Raw genomic sequence first — 21,297 nt, 5'->3', positions numbered from 1 at the left:
ATGACGCAAAATAGGTACAATTTTAAAATTTCGGGACGAAATTTATTTAACGGGGAGGTAATGTAACGACCCGCACTTTTTCGATCATTCTATGCTTATAAGATTAATATTTACATAAATTAAACCTTGCCAACATGATAAGCAATCCAAATTGTCGAGACTGATATTTCCGAAAAGAGTTTTACACAACGTTTGACCGTCTAGTTTGACCGATGATATCACGAACCATACAATATATGATAATTATACGTTTGTGTATATATATGTATATATACATATTTAACATGATTAAGGAATGTTTTAATACCTCATTTTATATTAATAACAACAAGTTATATGTGTATTTTGAAACTACTAACTTAAGTTTTCAAAACGATAACTATACGTAACGTTATTTGACATAAATACTTAAGACATATAATGTTTATACATATATTGTATAAGTAATGTATTTAATCACTTTTAAGAACTTAAATACATAAAATCATATAAGTGTATTCATAAAAGATAGCTATATTTGAATCCTCATTCCATTTTTCACAAAATTTCTATACGTATACCTAGAGTATTTGTACTCGTATCATACCAAGCTTCTATACGTATTTACTATTGGTATATACACATCAAATCACCACCTAACCAGCCCTTATTCATGCCTTATGTATAAGGTAATTACTTTTGAATCATTGCAAGACTAATTACAAAAATACAAACTAAAATTTTGTCATGTTATCCTTAAAGATCACATTTTTAGGAGTATATATGTATCATCATTTTTGATTCATTTTTACTTCAATCTCTTAACTAAAAACACACACTCTTTCTTACTCTCTAAACTCCATAACAATCCAGCAAAGTTCCATAAAGATCTAGCTTCAAAAACCATACTAAAACACCATAAGAAAACCATACAAAAACACTTCAAGAAAACCCTCCAAGAACACCAACTTACTTCCAATCTTTCATCCACTTCTATCACCCTTTTGATTCTAGCTTCTTACTCCTCTTTTACAGCAAACTTATCCAAGGAACTTGAGGTAGAATCTATGTTCATAACCTTATTCGATTCATATATATATAGCTATCTTATTTTGTGGTACAAAAGTTTAACAACAAGAACATAGTTTGAATGTTTTCAAACTTGTTTGCAAACTAAATAGATCCTTCTAACTTAACTTTTAAAATACTTCAAGACATGTAATATAACTTATTTATATGTTAATTTAACAAGGTAAAACTTGGTTTTTCAAAGTATAAGTATTTTTGGAAAAATGGTCATTAAATGATTTTGTTGTAACAAAAATGTTTAACTTCATATGTTTCACTAAACTTTCACCTATGCCGTATGATTTTGAATACAAACCAAGGTATTTACAGTTCATAGTCTTAAAGAAGAACTCGATCCAAGAAGATGGCAATTTGAATCAACGAAAACGGACTTGTAACGAAGAAACTATGACCGAAACAAAATTGGCTATCCTAGACATTTTCAACTTCGGGATTCATTGGAAAAATTTACATAAAATCACATACTTCCAAGATAACATGATATTTTATATATATGTACTCATAATTCAATTTCATATGGTTCAGGATCACCCGTAAGCAACACGAGAAGATTAATCATAAGATCCCATGATTGTACGCAACACGTCATTTGACAACACCGGTACCATGGGTCAAGATTAATCTCGACCAATACATATACAATGGGGTTTTATTTATTTCGTTGGGGGTTTTATTTATTTCATTGCGGGTATATTAAACATCTAAAAATGAACCATTAAAATTGAATTACTAACAACGAACTGCTAACTACGGACTAAGGAATTATTCAAAGTATTAAAAGTATAACAAGTATATATATGTGACGTTTGTTTAAAAAAAGAAAAGGTATTGATATATTATATATGGATAGGTTCGTGATATCAACCGGAGACCAAGTCAAATTATATATATATCTTCAAGACGAAAGTGAGTATATAGTCCCACTTTTAAACTCTAAATATTTCGGGATGAGAATACATGTATTTTATGTTTTACGATATGGACACAAGTAACTGAAAAATATATTCTACGTTGAGTTGTACCACTGGCATACTTCCCTGTAGCTTGGTAACTAATATTTACAGCGGTATTGTAAACGCGAATCCTGTTGATAGATCTATCGGGCCTGACAACCCCAACCGGACTGGACGACCAGTATTCAACGGTTGCACAGTACTTCGTTTTGTGACTACACTTGGTACGGTGTAGTAAGATTTCATATTAAAGGGAATATGCGACGTGAAAATGTTAAGTATGGTTATCAAGTGCTCAACCACTTAGAATACTTTTATTAAACTGTTTATATACGAAATCTTGTGGTCTATATATATATTGCTGCCGGCATTAAACCTATATCTCACCAACTTTATGTTGACCTTTTTAAAACATGTCTATTCTCAGGTGATTTCTAAAGCTTCCGCTGCATCATGTTGGATCTAACCAGGATCTTGCGTACGCATGTTTGTGTCAAAAATAAAACTGCATATCCGAGATGTTGTATTGTAAAATATGCTAGAAACCGTGTTGTTGTCATCATTTGTAAAGTTTGTAAGTCGAAGATTATCGCTAAACGTTAATCTTCTTTTTATTGTCTTAAGCTTGTAACAAAAATAATGGTTATGGTTTGTAATGTATAATATATGCAGTTTTCTTTCAAAAATGTCTCATATAGAGGTCAATACCTCGCAATGAAATCATACGTTATCTAACGCGTTCTTATGGTTAAGGACGGGTTATGACATCTAGACAATTGAAGATTCACGAGCAAAATTATACGACTCACGATTTGGAATTGGGTGTTGTTGTTTTTGCATTAAAGACTTGGAGGCACTACTTATATGGGGTCAAAAGTATTATATATACCGACCATAAAAGTCTCCAACATATTTTTGAACAGAAACAACTGAACATGAGGCAGCGCAGGTGGATTGAATTGTTGAATGATTACGACTTTGAGATTCGTTACCACCCGGGAAAGGCAAATGTGGTAGCCGACGCCTTGAGCAGAAAGGACATAGAACCCATTCGAGTAAAAGCTATAAATATAATGATTCACACTAACCTTACTACTCAAATAAAGGAGGCGCAACAAGGAGTTTTAAAAGAGGGAAATTTAAAGGATGAAATACCCAAAGGATCGGAGAAGCATCTTAATATTCGGGAAGACGGAACCCGGTACAGGGCTGAAAGAATTTGGGTACCAAAATTTAGAGATATGAGAGAAATGGTACTTAGAGAAGCTCATAAAACCAGATAATCAATACATCCTGGAGCGGGGAAGATGTATAAGGATCTCAAGAAACATTTTTGGTGGCCGGGTATGAAATTCGATGTTGCTAAATACGTAGGAGAATGTTTAACGTGTTCTAAGGTCAAAGCTAAACCATCAGGTCTACTTCAATAACCCGAAATCCCAGAATGGAAATGGGAAAACATTACCATGGATTTCATCACTAAATTGCCAAGGATTGCAAGTGGTTTTGATACTATTTGGGTAATAGTTGATCGTCTCACCAAATCAGCACACTTCCTGCCAATAAGAGAAGATGACAAGATGGAGAAGTTAGCATGACTGTATTTGAAGAAAGTCGTCTCCAGACATGGAATACCAATCTCTATTATCTCTGATAGGGATGGCAGATTTATTTCAAGATTCTGGCAGACATTACAGCAAGCATTAGGAACTCGTCTAGACATGAGTACTACCTATCATCCACAAACTGATGGGCAGAGCGAAAGGACGATACAAACGCTTGAAGACATGCTACGAGCATGTGTTATTGATTTCGGAAACATTTGGGATTGACACCTACCGTTAGCAGATTTTCCTACAACAACAACTACCATTCAAGCATTGAGATGGCGCCGTTTGAAGCACTTTATGGTAGAAAGTGCAAGTCTCCGATTTGTTGGAGTGAAGTGGGAAATAGACAGATTACGGGTCCGGAGATAATACAAGAAACTACCGAGAAGATCATTCAAATTCAACAACGGTTGAAAACCGCCCAAAGTCGACAAAAGAGCTACGCTGACATTAAAAGAAAAGATATAGAATTTGAAATTGGAGAGATGGTCATGCTTAAAGTTGCACCTTGGAAAGGCGTTGTTCAATTTGGTAAACGAGGGAAATTAAATCCAAGGTATATTGGACCATTCAAGATTATTGATCGTGTCGGACCAGTAGCTTACCGACTTGAGTTACCTCAACAACTCACGGCTGTACATAACACTTTCCACGTCTCGAATTTGAAGAAATGTTTTGCTAAAGAAGATCTCACTATTCCGTTAGATGAAATCCAAATCAACGAAAAACTTCAACTCATCGAAGAACCCGTCGAAATAATGGATCGTGAGATTAAAAGACTTAAGCAAAACAAGATACCAATTGTTAAGGTTCGATGGAATGCTCGTAGAGGACCCGAGTTCACCTGGGAACGAGAAGATCAGATGAAGAAGAAATACCCGCACTTATTTCCAGAAGATACGTCAACACCTCCAACTGCTTAAAGTTTCGGGACGAAATTTATTTAACGGGTAGGTACTGTAGTGACCCGAACTTTTACATGTTTATATATATTAAATGAAATTGATATTTACATGATTAAGTGTTTCCAACATGTTAAGCAATCAAACTTGTTAAGACTTGATTAATTGAAATAGGTTTCATATAGACAATTGACCACCCAAGTTGACTGGCGATTCACGAACGTTAAAACTTGTAAAAACTATATGATGACATATATATGGATATATATATATATATATATATATATATATATATATATATATATATATATATATATATATATATATATATAGTTAACATGATAGTATGATAATTAAGTATCTCACTAGGTATATTAACAATGCGTGATATACATAAAAATGAGTTTATTGAATTAAGAAACTCGAAACGATATAAATAACGATTATCGTCATAACAACGTCTTACTAAATACATATGAATCATATTAATATATTGATTCACTATGTTAAACATGATAAATGATAAGTAAACATATCATTAAGTGTATTAACAATGAACTACATATGTAAAAACAAGACTACTAACTTAAGGATTTCGAAACAAGACATATATGTAACGATTATCGTTGTAACGACATTTAAATGTATATATATATCATATTAAGATATATTAATACATCATAATATCATGATAATGTAATAATTTAACATCTCATTAGTTATAATAAACAATGTGTTAACAACATTTAACAAGATCGTTAACTTAAAGGTTTCAAAACAACACTTGCATGTAACGACTAACGATGACTTAACGACTCAGTTAAAATGTATATACATGTAGTGTTTTAATATGTATTCATACACTTTTGAAAGACTTCAAGACACTTATCAAAGTACTTCTACTTAACAAAAATACTTGCAATTACATCCTCGTTCATTTTCATCAACAATTCTACTCGTATGCACCCGTATTTGTACTCGTACAATACCCAGCTTCTAAATGTATTTGATATTTGGTATATACACTTCAATGATTAGTTTTTAGCAGCCCTTGTGAGTCACCGAACTATGTGGGAACCATCATTTAACATCTAGAATGAAATATCTCACAAAATTACAAAGTAATGGAGCCTATATGAAGACTACACATTCACGTGAATATCATAGCTCACAAACACTTTCACTTTGCAATTTTCTTGAATCAAATTACTCTCTCTCAAGTGTTCTTCCATTTTTATAAGTGTTCTTCATCATCTTTAACAAAATCTAGCTCAATCTAGTTCATAAATCCATACATAAACCAAGTTATAAACAACTACTCAAGAACACACCAACAACACTTCCAAGTTTGCTAGCTTACTTCCAATCTTGCAAATCCACTTTGAGTGATCATCCAACCTCAAGAAATATTTCTTATTTACAGTAAGATATCTTTCTAATACAAGGTAATACTCATATTCAAACTTTGATTCAATTTCTATAACTATAACAATCTTATTTCGAGTGAAAATCTTACTTGAACTTGTTTTCGTGTCATGATTCTACTTCAAGAACTTTCAAGCCATCCAAGGATCCTTTGAAGCTAGGTCTATTTTGTTTATTTCCAGTAGGTTTATCCACAAAACTTGAGGTATTAATGATGTTCATAACATCATTCGAATCATATATATAAAACTATCTTATTCAAAGGTTTAAACTTGTAATCACTAGAACATAGTTTAGTTAATTCTAAACTTGTTCGCAAACAAAAGTTAATCCTTCTAACTTGACTTTTAAAATCAACTAGACACATGTTCTATATCTTTATGATATGCTAACTTAATGATTTAAAACCTTAAAACACGAAAAACACCGTAAAATCGAACATACGCCGTCGTAGTAACACCACGGGCTGTTTTGGGTTAGTTAATTAAAAACTATGATAAACTTTGATTTAAAAGCTATTCTTCTGGAAAAATGATTTTTCTTATGAACATGAAACTATATCCAAAAATCATGGTTAAACTCAAAGTGGAAGTATGTTTTTCAAAATGGTCATCTAGACGTCGTTCTTTCGACTGAAATGACTACCTTTACAAAAATGACTTGTAACCTGTATTTCTGACTATAAACTTATACTTTTTCTATTTAGATTCATAAACTTAAGTTCAATATGAAACCATAGCAACTTGAATCACTCAAAACGGATTTAAAATGAAGAAGTTATGGGTAAAACAAGATTGGATAATTTTGCTTGTTGTAGCTACGTAAAAATTGGTAACAAATCTATATTAATCATATCCTAGCTAAATTATATTGTATTATACATGTATTCTAACATATTATGTAATCTTGGGATACCATAGACACGAATACAATGTTTTGACATATCATATCGACCCATCTATATATATATATATTTCGGAACAACCATAGACACTCTATATGCATTAATGTTTGAGTTAGCTATACAGGGTTGAGGTTGATTCCAAAATAATATATATACTTTGAGTTGTGATCGAGTCTAAAACTTGTAGACACTGGGTCGTGGATTGATTCGAGATAATATATACATTGATTTATTTCTGTACATCTAACTGTGGACAACTAGTTGCAGGTTACTAACGAGGACTGCTGACTTAATAAACTCAAATCATTAAAATGTAATAAAAAAATGTTGTAAATATATTTTGAACATACTTTGATATATATGTACATATTTGTTATAGGTTCGTGAATCGACCAGTGGCCAAGTCTTATTTCCGACGAAGGAAAAATCTGTGAAAGTGAGTTATAGTCCCACTTTTAAAATCTAATATTTTTGGGATGAGAATACATGCAGTTTTATAAATGTTTTACGAAATAGACACAAGTAATTGAAACTACATTATATGGGTGAATGATCGAAGTCGAATATACCCCTTTTGCTTGGTAGCCTAAGAATTAGTAAACCGATGTACTAATTGACGCAAATCCTAAAGATAGATCTATTGGGCCTAACGAACCCCATCCAAAGTACCAGATGCTTTAGTACTTCGAATTCATTTTTATCATGTCCGATGAATGTCCCGGAATGATAGGGGATATTCTTATATGCATCTTGTTAATGTCGGTTACCAGGTGTTCACCATATGAATGATTTTTATCTCTATGTATGGGATGTATATTGAAATATGAAATCTTGTGGTCTATTATTACGATTTGATATATATATAGGTTAAACCTATAACTCACCAACATTTTTATTGACGTTTAAAGCATGTTTATTCTCAGGTAATTATTAAGAGCTTCCGCTGTTGCATGCTAAAATATGAACAAGATTCGGTGTCAGCATGATTGTATAATATTGTTTAAAACTGCATTCGAGATTTATTTGTTGTAACATATTAATATTGTAAACCAATATGTATTGGTCGTGTGTATGTGTGATATTTTTAGATTATCAATTCTTGATAATCTAGGTGGTGTCCTTTTAATCTTGTCAATAAAAATAAAAGTTATGGTTTGTTTTAAAAACGAATGCAGTCTTTGAAAAAACGTCTCATATAGAGGTCAAAACCTCGCAAAGAGATCAATTAATATGAAACGTTTATAATCGATATGAACGGGACATTTCAACTTGACCTTGACCAACATATGTTCTCTAGGTTGAGATCTACGGTTAATTTGCATTCCGAGTTTCGGTCACATTTCAGTGAATGACCTTATGTGCTGCTAAGGTGAGTTTATAGATCCCTTTTTAAATGCTTTAAATATTTCTGGGCTGAGAATACATGCAATTTATTTTAAACGCATTGGATACAAGTACATACTTAATTCTACACTAAGTTAAACAGAAAATCCCTTAACTTTGGTAACTAGTAGCTGCCAGTACATAGGATGTGGACTAGTGGGCGCGAATAATTGTATATGGATCCATAGGGCTTGACATCTCCGTCCGAGCTAGAGTGCTAGCCTTTTAACGGACGTACGTTATTTGAGTTTATGACACGTTGGTTTGCGTGTATTAAAACGAATAGGGTAATTATCATTATAACGTTAAGTTTAGTTACCAGGGTGCTCTGTTACGTAGAATCTTTTGATAAACGTTTCGGATGAAACAACTGAAATCTTGTGATCCACCTTTGTAAACAGATTATTCGCAATATTAAAACTATGAACTCACCAACCTTTGTGTTGACACTTTTAAGCATGTTTATTCTCAGGTTCCTAGAAGTCTTCCGCTGTTTGCTTATACGTTATACAAACTATGTGCATGGAGTCATACATGCTTTATTCGAGAAAACTTTGCATTCACATAATCATCACCATGTATCTTATTTTGACTGCATTGTCAACGGATGTAGTATTGTAAACTATTATTTACGGTGATTGTCTATATGTAGAAATTATCAGATGTCAAAGACCTTGGAATTAGATATTCACTTATGGTGTACCTTTTCAAAAGAATGCAATGTTTACAAAACGTATCATATAGAGGTCAAAACCTCACTATGAAATCAATGAATGATGTATTCGTCCAAATGGATTTGGACGGGTCATCACATGTATTATATCTATATAGTCGTTATTAGAATAATTAATATAAAAACAACAACAACAACATCAACAACAACAACAACAACAACGACGACGACGACAACAACAACAACAACAACATCATCATATTATTATCGGAAGCTATGGGTGTTATTGGACAACATCATGGTTTACACAAGATTTTGTGCGGTTATATATGTTTGTTAATTGATTTTACATGTATTTGCAACGGTGTACTCATTAGGATCTTATGCAACTCGATGATGGAATAATTCAAAACATTAACATCAATCTCTTAAAATTGGGGGCTATGCCGTGCAATGCACGGACTTTGCCTACTAGTATATTTCTTAACATACAGCAGTTTAATTAATATTTTTTAACAACTTTGGTGAAGTCTGAACCTTAACATCCCGTATACTCATCTCATTCTCGTTAAGTTTTTTAATTGCTTGATTTATGTATCCCATCTCCCTTCTATGTAGATACATAAGAATACTTTCTTGAACACCATCATCAATCGCGTCATGTATATGCTTCATTCTATTTCCTTTTGTAAAAATTAATCTCTTAATTCATCAGCTTAAGAAAACTTGGTTAGCATTAAGTAAAGGTTTTTTTTTTTTTTTTTTCTTTTAGCAAAGAAAAAGAATATATTCTTATTCTTATTCTTATTCTTAATTCTTAATTCTTAATAAGTATATTAGCCAATCCTATAAATATTCTTATTCTTAATAAGTATATTAGGCTATTAGCCAACCCTATAAATAGTAACTTTTGTCTTTTTCACTTTATTATTATTTTTTAAACTCAGGCTCCTTGCCCAACAAAGTGGGCCGGATCACATTCTAGTTAGAATATAAAAATTAAAAAAAAAAAAACACATAAATAAACTTTTGCTGAAAATAAGTTGCACCAAAAGACACAAATATGGTACAAAAACCTAATAGCTCAAAGAGCATACAACCAACAACCAAGACAATTACAAAGAGAACTTCATGTCAACCCATTTCAGACCCCAAATCTCTACAGTTCTAAACATAAAATTAACTTTTCTTGACTTTGAAGTCAACATTTTGACTTTTATGAAAATTTGCATTAGTTTAACTAAAGAAAATATCTTTAGCTAAAGAAAATTGGTCATCAATTTAATTGCATTGACTAAAGAAAATTTGTTAACGTCAAACTTTTTTCCCAAGATTATCTGTAGTAGAATCTGTAAATCATTACTAACTAGTACATAATAATTCCTTTTACATATTAATCAAACACATAAATAAACGGAACTCCATAAATTATTTGACTCATTTCATTAAGCACCTTATAGGTGCAAAATAATGGTAATACCCTTAACTTCGAAAGTAATATTCAAAAGTAATATGGTAACTTTGAATTTTTTATTTTAAAAAAATCACCTTTTCTTTATAAAATTTTTTCACTTTTTCTTTGCAGTCCTTTATTTTTTTAAAGGTCCAATTAACCGTTCACTAATCGACCAAAAACTACACACCGAAATCATCCCGCAACAAAGCGTTGATTTGTTTTACTCGTTTCAATAAAAATTGGTTTCCAACGTGGTTGGTTAATAAAATATTTTTAATAAAATCTATCTTAATAATAATGTTAAAACTAACATTGTGATTATCAATTCACAAAATTCAATATTTTTTGTTGACATTTTTTGAGAGTGATATAATATATTTGTACACAGTGGCGGAGTCAAGATATTAAAGAGAGAGGGGAGAGGGTAAGTGTCACGGAGATGTGGGGTCTTGGTGTCAAGTAATCAATAGAGAACGAGGAAAAAAAAGAAAATACTTATATTGATTGGCAGAATTTTAAAAGAGATAATAAAAGAATTTTGAGATGTGCTATGCCAAATGATCCATATCTATACTAATCTTACTATATAACGGATTACTAGGATTAAAAAAAAATGAATGACTAGGATTAAAGTAATTTTCAAGTATGTATATAATTCTAGAGCTATCCATCAAATTTCTACACCATTCAAAAGATGAACTAAAGATAGAGTCTTAGAAAGATTCCATAGAATTCTTTAACATTCCTTGATTTTGGGTTGATATCGTAATTGAGATACAAGTTTAACGAGTTGAGTCACAAACTTGGTGGATTTTGACATTAGGCAACAATTAGATAATGAACATAACTATATCTATGAATTTTAAAAAATATTATATTGAAAAAAGAAGTTAACAATTATAACTGTTTCAAATGGAATAAATGTACGAGTCAAACCAATAAATAAATTTTGTAAAAAATAAACTATAACAATTAGTTAATTTTGCACACATATAACCATTTATCATGAATTAACTTGTCGGTAGTAATTAAATAGTCGTGATTAGTTAACTACTGAAAAAACTTATAATAAATACAAGATCTGAAAAATTCTGTACTTTTATGTTAGAAATTGAAGCTCTTGCAAATAAAGTCAATTTTGTAGTAAATATTCATCAATTTCCTTTCTTTACGTGTCCTCTTTGGTTGGCATTAGATGAAGTTATGGATTTTCAAAGAAATAATTATTCCGTTGATACATGTGGTTTAAAATAGTATATTCTCAAATGTTCTTAAAAAAATAAAAAAATTCTAATCTGGCAAATTGTAGAATTTAAATAACGGTTGTTAAATATTTAACTGAAAAATCGAGGTCGTTACAAGTTATCGTATAAAAAGTGATGGACGTTACCATTGGGTACCAACCACGAAACTTGAGCAAAGCAGGGGTACCAGCGACGCCAAAAACAAAGTTAAGGCTTTGTCATGAAAATGTAAACAAATCACAGGTACCAACGACAAAAATACTGGAAATGGACGAATTTACCCTCACATGCATGGCATATGCGAGGGGTTAACCATTAAACTTTGACTGAAGTTAGGTTGGGGTACCAACCACGATAGTTAAGCAAAACTGAGGTACCAACTACGCAAGAAAAAAAGTTTAGGCGTTATGATGCAAATGTGAACAAAAAACAGGTACCAACAGTGTAATTTTTTCTATCATATATCCTCATTTTAAACATTAAAGTTACATATTTTCCTAAACACATTATTATCATAGAGCCCCAACTTGACGTTTAATCATAAGTAAAATATTTAAATGGCTATACTTAAATTTATATACCATCATATTGGGTAACAAATACGGAATGGTTATCAAAATGTTTTCGTGTACAATCATCATGTAAGCTTGTTCTTTTTGTTCGAATATAGCTTTTTTTCTAAATTTAGTCCGATTTCGAGTTTAGAGTTTAGGGTTTTAGTTATAGGGATCTAAATTCAAAACACTAAACTCTAAACTCTAAACAGTTCGTGTTAAACGTTAAATCTAAACCCTCAACTCTAAAATCTAAACCCTAAAATGTAGAAAATAAAGAAATACCAGTTATAAGTATTTATTATGATTAAATTACAAAATGGATTACTTTGAGAGTTTTGAGGTTTAAGTTGGGTATATATGTAATTTGATACTTAGTTGGAGAAATATGTAATTTTGATGTTTAGAAAGGGTATATATATATATATATATATATATATATATATATATATATATATATATATATATATATATATATATATATATTCTCTCTGCTTGTTTGGTGCATCAGGGGTTGTACTTTGTACAAAGAATTCTGCACCACTTAGTGGTGTTTGTAAGTAAAGGAATTTTGCGCCACTTAGACCGATTGTAACGGCTTAAAGTCACGCCATCACTTGTTGACGTGGTCAGAAAGTGACGCCAGAAACCGGAGTAACAGGGCGGCAGTTGGCCGCGTGACTTTGGTGTCGGACCGAAAGAGACGGGGAGAGTAACTCCCGTTTCTGCCACGTGGGCTGTTCTGATTGGAGAAGTTTTTGGACGTAAAGAATGCAGCTGATTACCAATAGCGATGATGCAAGTGACAAAAGCCAAAAAAAACTCTGTTGAGAACATTTGTGTTTCAGGTGTGAGGAGATGAGAAAGAGATGAAGATGGGATTGGGGAGAAAGAGATGGAGGGGTGGGTTAAATAATAAATATATAATAATAAATATGGATAATATAAATATATCTATGTGATCGATCAATACATCAGTTAAAAAATTAAATAGTCTAATTGCATAGTAATAAATATTGATAATATAAATATTCCTATAATAATAAATTTTATTCTTCTTTTTTATTTGTTAAAAAATTAAATAAAATAAAACAGAAAAAAAAATAGAAAAAACAAAATTAAAATGCCACTTCAGCATTCCACTCAAAAGTAACACTACCACTACTTCACTCAGAAAAGTAACACGTTCTACTCATCAAAAAAGTGCAAAAAGGCAAATTACACCACACCGCTCACCATTACCAATGGTCTTAGTGGTGTTTGTAAGTAAAGCAAGTGCAAGTTCACTTGAGTTGACTGAGCTTCTTGTTGGTTTGTTTTCTTCACAGCCTGTGGCTCTAAATGAGGTGACCACGATTGAGCCCACAATTCGTGTAGTCTTTTTTCTTGATATTGAGAATTTCTTATATGCACTTTATTTTACGTCTGTATGTTTTTTGTAAACAACATTTACCAAAGATTCTCTCATATATGCAGAACATCACTGTTACATATATACATATGATATTGGCTGCATACACAAATGCTACCATAAATCCTATAAATACACTTTCGTATATATGTTACAAGTACACATGCATTTACTTCTAAATGAGCATTGATAACACAGTTGCTTTGAATGGAATCGATCTTCCGGGTGCCTTCATTGCATGAAATGAACAGAGTGCCTCACCAGCTACTTTCCATGCAAACCCGCACTTCGAAACTTCCGCATACCGCTGAGCATGTTCGTAACTTGCATGATAAATTGCGAGGGCGTCATTATAAATATCCTCCATATTTCTGCTACTTGTTGCGAAATCCTCAGCCTCATACAACATCTGCATTAATCAACAAGTGAAATAAAAGTTTACTAATTCTTTGCAACATGTTAGAAAAAAAATAAGTGCACGAAATTAAGACCTGCTTATATCTTTTAATCACAATGTTTGCACTCCCATTTTTCGACTCTTCTCCTGAAGTAAATAAAGCAGTGCGCATCTCTTGCCTGTATGACGTGTACCTAGCCTTCCATATATTTAACGAGGCCTCTGGTATCTCTATTTCAAAGCTAGGCAGTTTCCATATATCTACATATATCACGTACATCAATTTGTTATAAATAAACAGTAGGCATAAATAGAACTCAAAACAGATGTGGGCTTACTTTGTATCAATGCGTTATCAGGTTGATACGCCTTTGCGGTCTCATAGATTTCTCCTAGAACAGAGGAAGATGTATATGACTTATTTAGTGGCTTTTCCAAATAATGTGGATATTTTTGTGGCATTAAACAATTTGGAAGATCAACCTGTTTCAGATATACAAGAAAAAGGACACGAGTGTTATCTGTTGACAGAAGAATAAATAGAATTTAATATAGACAGAATTTTAAAGTAACAATTAGAAATGTATCTAACCGTTTTCCCACTTTTTGGTGCATCTAAAGCATCATAGTACAAATCAACCAACTTTAACAATTTATCTTTAATCTGTTGCTTTTCATACACAGCGTCTTCTCCCAAAGTCAAATATTGATCCATAAATGTCAGCCAACTTTCAGCTGCTTTACCAGCTACCATACTGAAACAATAAATACTATTAAACAATGCAATATCATAATTTTGTACTTCAGAACAATAATACATGGAAAGTGAGAAACGTACTTCTGCTTTTGAGTAGCAAAAAGTTGATTAAGAAGCTGAGTCTCCAATTCATCATAAGTGAACTCACTTGGTTTCTTACTAGGCGCACTTGGTGTTGAATACATCCTCTTCCATGGATCACTTACTTTATAGTATTCCAACAACTGAAATAGGTAAACAAATATCATATAAAAAAAGTAATTTGATGCCAATTAAGAGACTTAATAACACTACTGTACATTTGCTATACTTTCAGATTCAGTTTTTGTTCAGACAAAAAACATAATAAATCAAATAACAAACAAATAATACCACCGAGTTTCTAGAAACCCAATACAGATCTCCATCAAAATCACCATCTGCGATCTCGCTTCCAACCGATCTTTTCCCCTTGGTCGAGAAGAAAATACCATACTTTGCATTTCCAACATATTCTTCCAATTCTTTTACATACTTTGCATTTAAAATGTGTATGTCCCCAAAATGAAGGCCTGGATTCCTATACACCAAAACCTTCCCTGATATCTGCCCATTTTCACTGCAAATTCAATCCTCAAAATGATAAGTATAAAATTCTACACCTTTACCTAATTTCATAAATCATAAGTAATTGATTGTTTATTGCCAACAGAGTCAGTAAAGTAAACCCTTTTCTGATGTAAAAAAAAAAAAAGATTTTTTTTTATAAATGTAGTGTAAAATAATGCATACAGGATAACACAAACTTCGTCGGGATTCAAGGTTCCTGTGGGATCTGCGGTTCCTATTAAATAGTAGCTTTCACTGATCGGAATCCTTCCACTCCGAAGTCCCTTTCGTTCTTCATTTACTAAAATAGACAAACGATATTGAAGATACGGTTCATCAAGTGGAATCCCAGATCCAATCATTGCTACAGAAGTTGCTGAGTCATCCATTTGCCCATAGTTTAGGCCCACTGAAAAAAAAAAAGAAGAGAGAGAGAGAGATCAGTTTCAACCAATTGACATAAAAACGGTTGCATTTGGATTTGATTTGTTTAAAATTACCTCGAACAGCTGCACGCATACTCGAGGACAGTTTCTGGCCTTCTTGCAATGTATTATTCAGTAAACGCAAAAAATAATCTTTAGGAACACCTCCTACGGTTAAAAGTGCAATCAAGTTCTTTGATAGATTAGCTTTCCTTGGTCGGCGACTGAAAGTTGAAAAAATGTAGAATTGACTTTAAAGTCAAGCCTTTATGGAAAATAACTTGACATTACAATTACAGTATAAAAACAAAGATTACTATAGATATACCTATTTACAAACATTACGATGCACGTTAAATGCACTGTCTGGTAATAATGGGATAATAGGAATGAAAACTAGTAAAAGTACCTTATTTTAACTATCTCCAGTGAGCTGAATGATGTTAAATCAGAAAGTCGTGCATCTTTTTCAACCTTTATCATCGAGGGTCTGATTTGAATTGTCCGGGCATTAAGCTTAGGAAAATATTCAAAAAAAATATTAGAAGTGGAGATACTTTAGGTATATCCTTACCAAATTTAAAGAACATTCATAGTTTAAAGAAGTAATATTTCACCTTTTTATTTACAAGAAGGGTCCCTTTGACAGCATAGCCTTCTTTAAACAAGCGGCATTGAACAAGCAAAGGCTGATACGAAGGTGGTAATGTAATATTAAAAGCTTATTATCTCAAAATGTATTATAGATTACAAATTACAATGAAACATAAGTAATATTTACCGGTTCAAGCCCCAGTGATTCTTCCTCAAGCTTGAGAAGATCAATCAACTTTTTTGCAGTACCAGAAACAGTGACTTAGTCAAATTAAAGATTACATTGAGATAAATGAATTTATACAGATGTCAAAATTATCACCTCAATATTGTCATCATCCGTGCCATTTCCTTCGAGAAAATTGTTTGCACACAAAATTGCCAAATCTTCTGAAATAAAACCTGTCCCATCTGTATGAATCAACACTTCATCATCTTCATTGCATACAACATATCCATTCTCATCCTGTAATCCATAACACGTCACGATGTGTATTTTGTTTTGTAGATAAATACAGATAAATCAGACTATATATGATATAAAAAAGGCTATACACGACAGGGGATGTCTTCAATTCTTTCCACATGCACATTAGCAAGATCAACACGAACTTTGATAGTATTTGATAAGGCAAGTGAACACCTGAATCCAAACAAAAGTTGAGGGACACAAATAAATTCTAGAGAAAAAAAAAAAACTCAAATCACTTAATAAAATTGAGATAATCATAATTTCATACACTAACCTAGAGATGTATTTGGCCATGGTAGAGGTCATATGCACATGCATGAATAGACACCTTGCTTCATGACTTGTCTTATTGAACAAAATGTTATACTCTTTCTCAGTCCAACGTGCATGAGATTCTTTTCTAATGAAATAACATTTGACAGTCCATGAAGATCGTGATTTCTTTGTACTCTTACTTTCTCTGCCATCTTTAAACGCTGAAAAAGATTAAACGGATAGTTCAATAATTCATGATTACACTCAAACGTGACTTTTTTTGTGATAACTATATTGAAAATAGTAACCAATGAAAGGCGAAGCTCACCAAAAAGACGATAATGACGTAAACCAATTGAAATCCCCTTAGCGAGACTCTCATAAGCTGCACGCCAGTTGTAGTGATTGGATGGCATGTATGGATTGTCTGGATCATCTGAAAATTGGACAATCAACACGTTGTCATCTCCTAATTCCCTTTGTAAGTGTGTTCTTCTTGTATTCAGATATGGTCCCTGAAATATAACAAGAAATAACATCATATAACTATATATCAATACAGATATACATATACTGAAGAACTGAAAAGATAAATTTAGACCCCAAGTTGTTTAAGAAGGATCGAGAAGAATAACATACCTTGAACTGATGAACGCCATTAGGATCCACGTAGCAGTAATAAAGATATGTTTTACCAGAATCCCAATCGTAATGCTGTAATATGAAAGATTATTAGACTAATTGACAAGAACATCTTCAACAACCCAAGAATATGATACAACCCACTTATGATCATAATACTTAATTGACTTTTTTGAACTCTTAACAGTTAAGTAAACTAAAATTTGAATACTTGCATGACCAAACAACAATGCATCTCTAACAATCACAGAAGATTACTAAAAGATAAGTTACTAACACATTTTATCTTTGTCTATGCTTCGATTTATAAGTGTTGATAATCTAAATGAACAAGATAATGAAAAGGTATTACAAACCATTGCCCTGTCAGAATCTTTACAAAATGTCCGACCATATTTGGCCCAGATTTTAGCTTCAAAATCAAGCATTGCCCACGTTTTCATTTTGGTTATTTCAATGGCATCTTCAACAGAGACCACGTCTTCAACCTTTCTCCTGTACACAAATTTGGCTAAACTTTAGAGCTGATTAAAAATTAGAAATACACACTATATGAACATAACAAGTTGGAAAATTACTAACCTTCCAACATAACTATATACCATAAACATTTTCCTGAATTCAAGTTCAGCAAGGAGCAGTGACTGCTGACTAAAAACGAGATTGTTTATACTGCTTGAACGGTTTTGAGTAACAGAACCATACCCTTGTTCAATATTACCATTACTAGCCCCTCTAAAATTCTCACAGGGTAATAATGTAAATTGATCTCGAACTATAGAACCGTTCTGGGCAGCACCTGAGAAATCGTAAAAAAAACTTGAGTATACATTGCTTTTTAACAGCAGAAAATAAATGACTAGCACTTGAAGAGTCGATCAAGTGCTGTGTTAACTTACCATGATCTGCATCGTTTAAGTCACAACCATCTGAGAATATAAGTTGTTTCTGGACACGATGAGTGGCTTTTGGAGATTCGGGCAAGTAATAAGTAGCAACGTTCGAATTTGCAATCGTTAGACCCGAACATGGTAATGTAGTAATTTGCTTTGCAAGCAATGAACCATAACCGTCATTCGGTGATGCAGGAGAGTACTGAGTAAAAGTTCTACAGTTGGAACCAGGACTTGGTGACCGTACAGGCTGCTGAGAATTTGGAGACAGACGGCACACATACTCTGCATTAAATATAAATAATTATATTTAATATATTAAATTTATTAATTAATATTAATTATAATTTATAAAAGGATAACGTAAAACTCAGCTGACGGTGCTAAATAAAAAAAGGTTAAACCATCAATCAATTTTTTTGCATTTCAAAGTCAAACTGTAAGCTGATCGTATCTAGAATTCAACTATAAATATCCTAATTTGATTACTTTGAATGTAATTAATTAAATTTTGCCTAAAAATAGCACATCAATTATCCTTTTTTATGTATGAACCCTAAACCTACACCACAACATTCAAGCGGCGGAAACACTCACATTATTAGAAATTATCACGTAAAAAATTAGAATTATAATAAATTTCTAAAAGTAACAAAATCTTACTCTGCGGACTTCCGTCGGATGCAATCGGAGACGAAGATCGTTTCTGAGGTAAGATAGAAGGTTGATCAGGTGAAGAAGCGGTTGAATTTTGCTTCACCAAGTAAATAATGAAACCTGTAAACGTACGGATATTATTTGACTTAGAAATTTTATTTAAAATTTCTATCGCTGCTGATTCGGCGATCGTTGAGAGTAGCCGTCGGGCTTCGACGTTAGGCGGCTGTATACATTTTTCTGAACATATTTTTGTGATCAGCTGTTCAATTGAATGTTGAAGTGGAATTACATCATTTGATGAATTATCCATTAAATTAAAATTAAAACTCAGTAATTGTTATGATTTATGATATATAAGATAAGATACATAGCAAAGCAAAAAGTATTGTTATGATCAACAGGTAACCTTTAGACGGTGAGTGTTGGTGTTTCAGGGAGGTTTTTGTGAAAGGGGGGGACTATTAATGTATATATGCAGTTTTTATACGGAGTACTTTTTTTTTTTTTTTAAATAGTCTATATCTTGTCATGATTTTCTCTTTAAACTAGGGAATCAAAGGTGATTACTTTTGAGAATAATGACAAAAGGTGCAGTAAAATGTTAAATATATGTCAACTCAAGCAGGAAGTAGCTGATTGTGATGCAAATAATTTTGAATTTCTGATTTGACTAAAGTTAGTAAAGGTAGTCCGGTTTTTTTCTTTTTTCTTTTTTAATTGCACGTAGCTTGTTGTGTAAGCTATCGAAACTAAAGATGCCCACTAGTTATCCGATTGAATGAATATATACCCGGTAGTAAAAAACCCATAATATAAGATAAACTCGAAATCTGATATTTTTGAACTTGATCGGGCAGGGTAAATGAGTCTAGAGGAGGGTAAAGGATAATTTTTAATTTTTTCGCCAGTTTGGTTCAGGGGATAATTTTTGAAACAAACACGATTATCCGCCTTGTATACTTGAAAAAAAGACCCGACCCGACCCGTAAACTCGATTATTCGGCCGTATACTCGATTACCCAGCCCATATACTCGATTACCCGTCCTGTATACACGAAAAAGACTTGAATACCTATGGAAAAACTCGTGTACCCGATAGTTTGTAAGTAAATGGGGACTTGGATACCTGTAGGAAAATTTATTTACCCGCTAGTTAGTAGCTAAATAGGGATCTTAGGGGTTCGAGTTTAGGATGAGTTTTCTTAATCGGGTTGGCGTCTGAGATTATCTAAAACCGGCCCAATAACATCCCTAATTCAACCAATCAATATGATTAATAGTGGATATGAAAAATCAAAATGGATGAATAGTAGATATAAATACTGATATGGATGTGCTGAAAATCAACGGATATTGATGAAAATTTACATCCACATATATACATATTAACACATGATATATATATATATATATATATATATATATATATATATATATATATATTAAGTGCACGTTTATTACGCATACATATTGTTTCACTCATATACTCAAGGTTGAAAAAGACGTGAGACGGGGCCGAAACGTTAGCGACCTCAAAACGTCGCAACGGAAAAAACGGGGTTGAAACGGATGTTGACTAACGTTGACTTATATATATATATATATATATATATATATATATATATATATATATATATATATATATATATATATATATATATATATATATATATATATATATTCATATAAATATAAAGTTGACCGTTTTTTCCGTCTTTGACTGTTTTTCCCTTTTTTCCGTCTTTGACCGTTTTTTCCCGTCCTTGACCGTTTTTTACCGTTTTTTAGCGTTGTTGGCCGTTTTTTAAGCGTTGACCGTCTTTTTTGCCGTTTCAAGGCCCGTTGCAACGATACTAAGGCAAATACGGCGTCCGTTGCGGCGCCCGTTTCGGCCGTTTTTTACAACACTGCATATACTTAATTCATTGTGATATATAATAATAAAACACGTATAACTAACCAAATATATATATATACACATTACACAATTACATTTGTATTAATCTATGTTACACATACATACACACTTAT

General features: G+C 32.3%; 1 protein-coding gene across 1 annotated transcript; it reads right to left on the bottom strand.

Moving 5' to 3' along the window:
* Positions 1 to 13,585: 13,585 nt before the first annotated feature.
* LOC139871644 (probable RNA-dependent RNA polymerase 5) lies at positions 13,586 to 19,656 on the bottom strand. Its single transcript, XM_071859363.1, has 20 exons — positions 19,270 to 19,656; positions 18,613 to 18,891; positions 18,296 to 18,512; positions 18,070 to 18,208; positions 17,711 to 17,785; positions 17,400 to 17,586; positions 17,091 to 17,292; positions 16,900 to 16,987; positions 16,667 to 16,810; positions 16,532 to 16,579; positions 16,368 to 16,439; positions 16,160 to 16,266; positions 15,826 to 15,974; positions 15,509 to 15,734; positions 15,110 to 15,335; positions 14,819 to 14,961; positions 14,573 to 14,735; positions 14,319 to 14,463; positions 14,075 to 14,241; positions 13,586 to 13,992 (listed from the first exon to the last, which is right to left on the bottom strand). Exons 1-20 carry the CDS (start codon positions 19,574 to 19,576, stop codon positions 13,759 to 13,761), a joined length of 3,318 nt encoding a protein of 1,105 aa, XP_071715464.1. The 5' UTR covers positions 19,577 to 19,656; the 3' UTR covers positions 13,586 to 13,758.
* Between the last annotated feature and the right edge of the window lie 1,641 nt (positions 19,657 to 21,297).

Source organism: Rutidosis leptorrhynchoides, chromosome 10, assembly GCF_046630445.1.
Source record: "Rutidosis leptorrhynchoides isolate AG116_Rl617_1_P2 chromosome 10, CSIRO_AGI_Rlap_v1, whole genome shotgun sequence".
Lineage (NCBI taxonomy): Eukaryota > Viridiplantae > Streptophyta > Magnoliopsida > Asterales > Asteraceae > Rutidosis > Rutidosis leptorrhynchoides.
The sequence above is the reverse complement of the archived record's forward strand: the minus strand, read 5'-3'. Positions and strand labels throughout refer to the sequence as shown.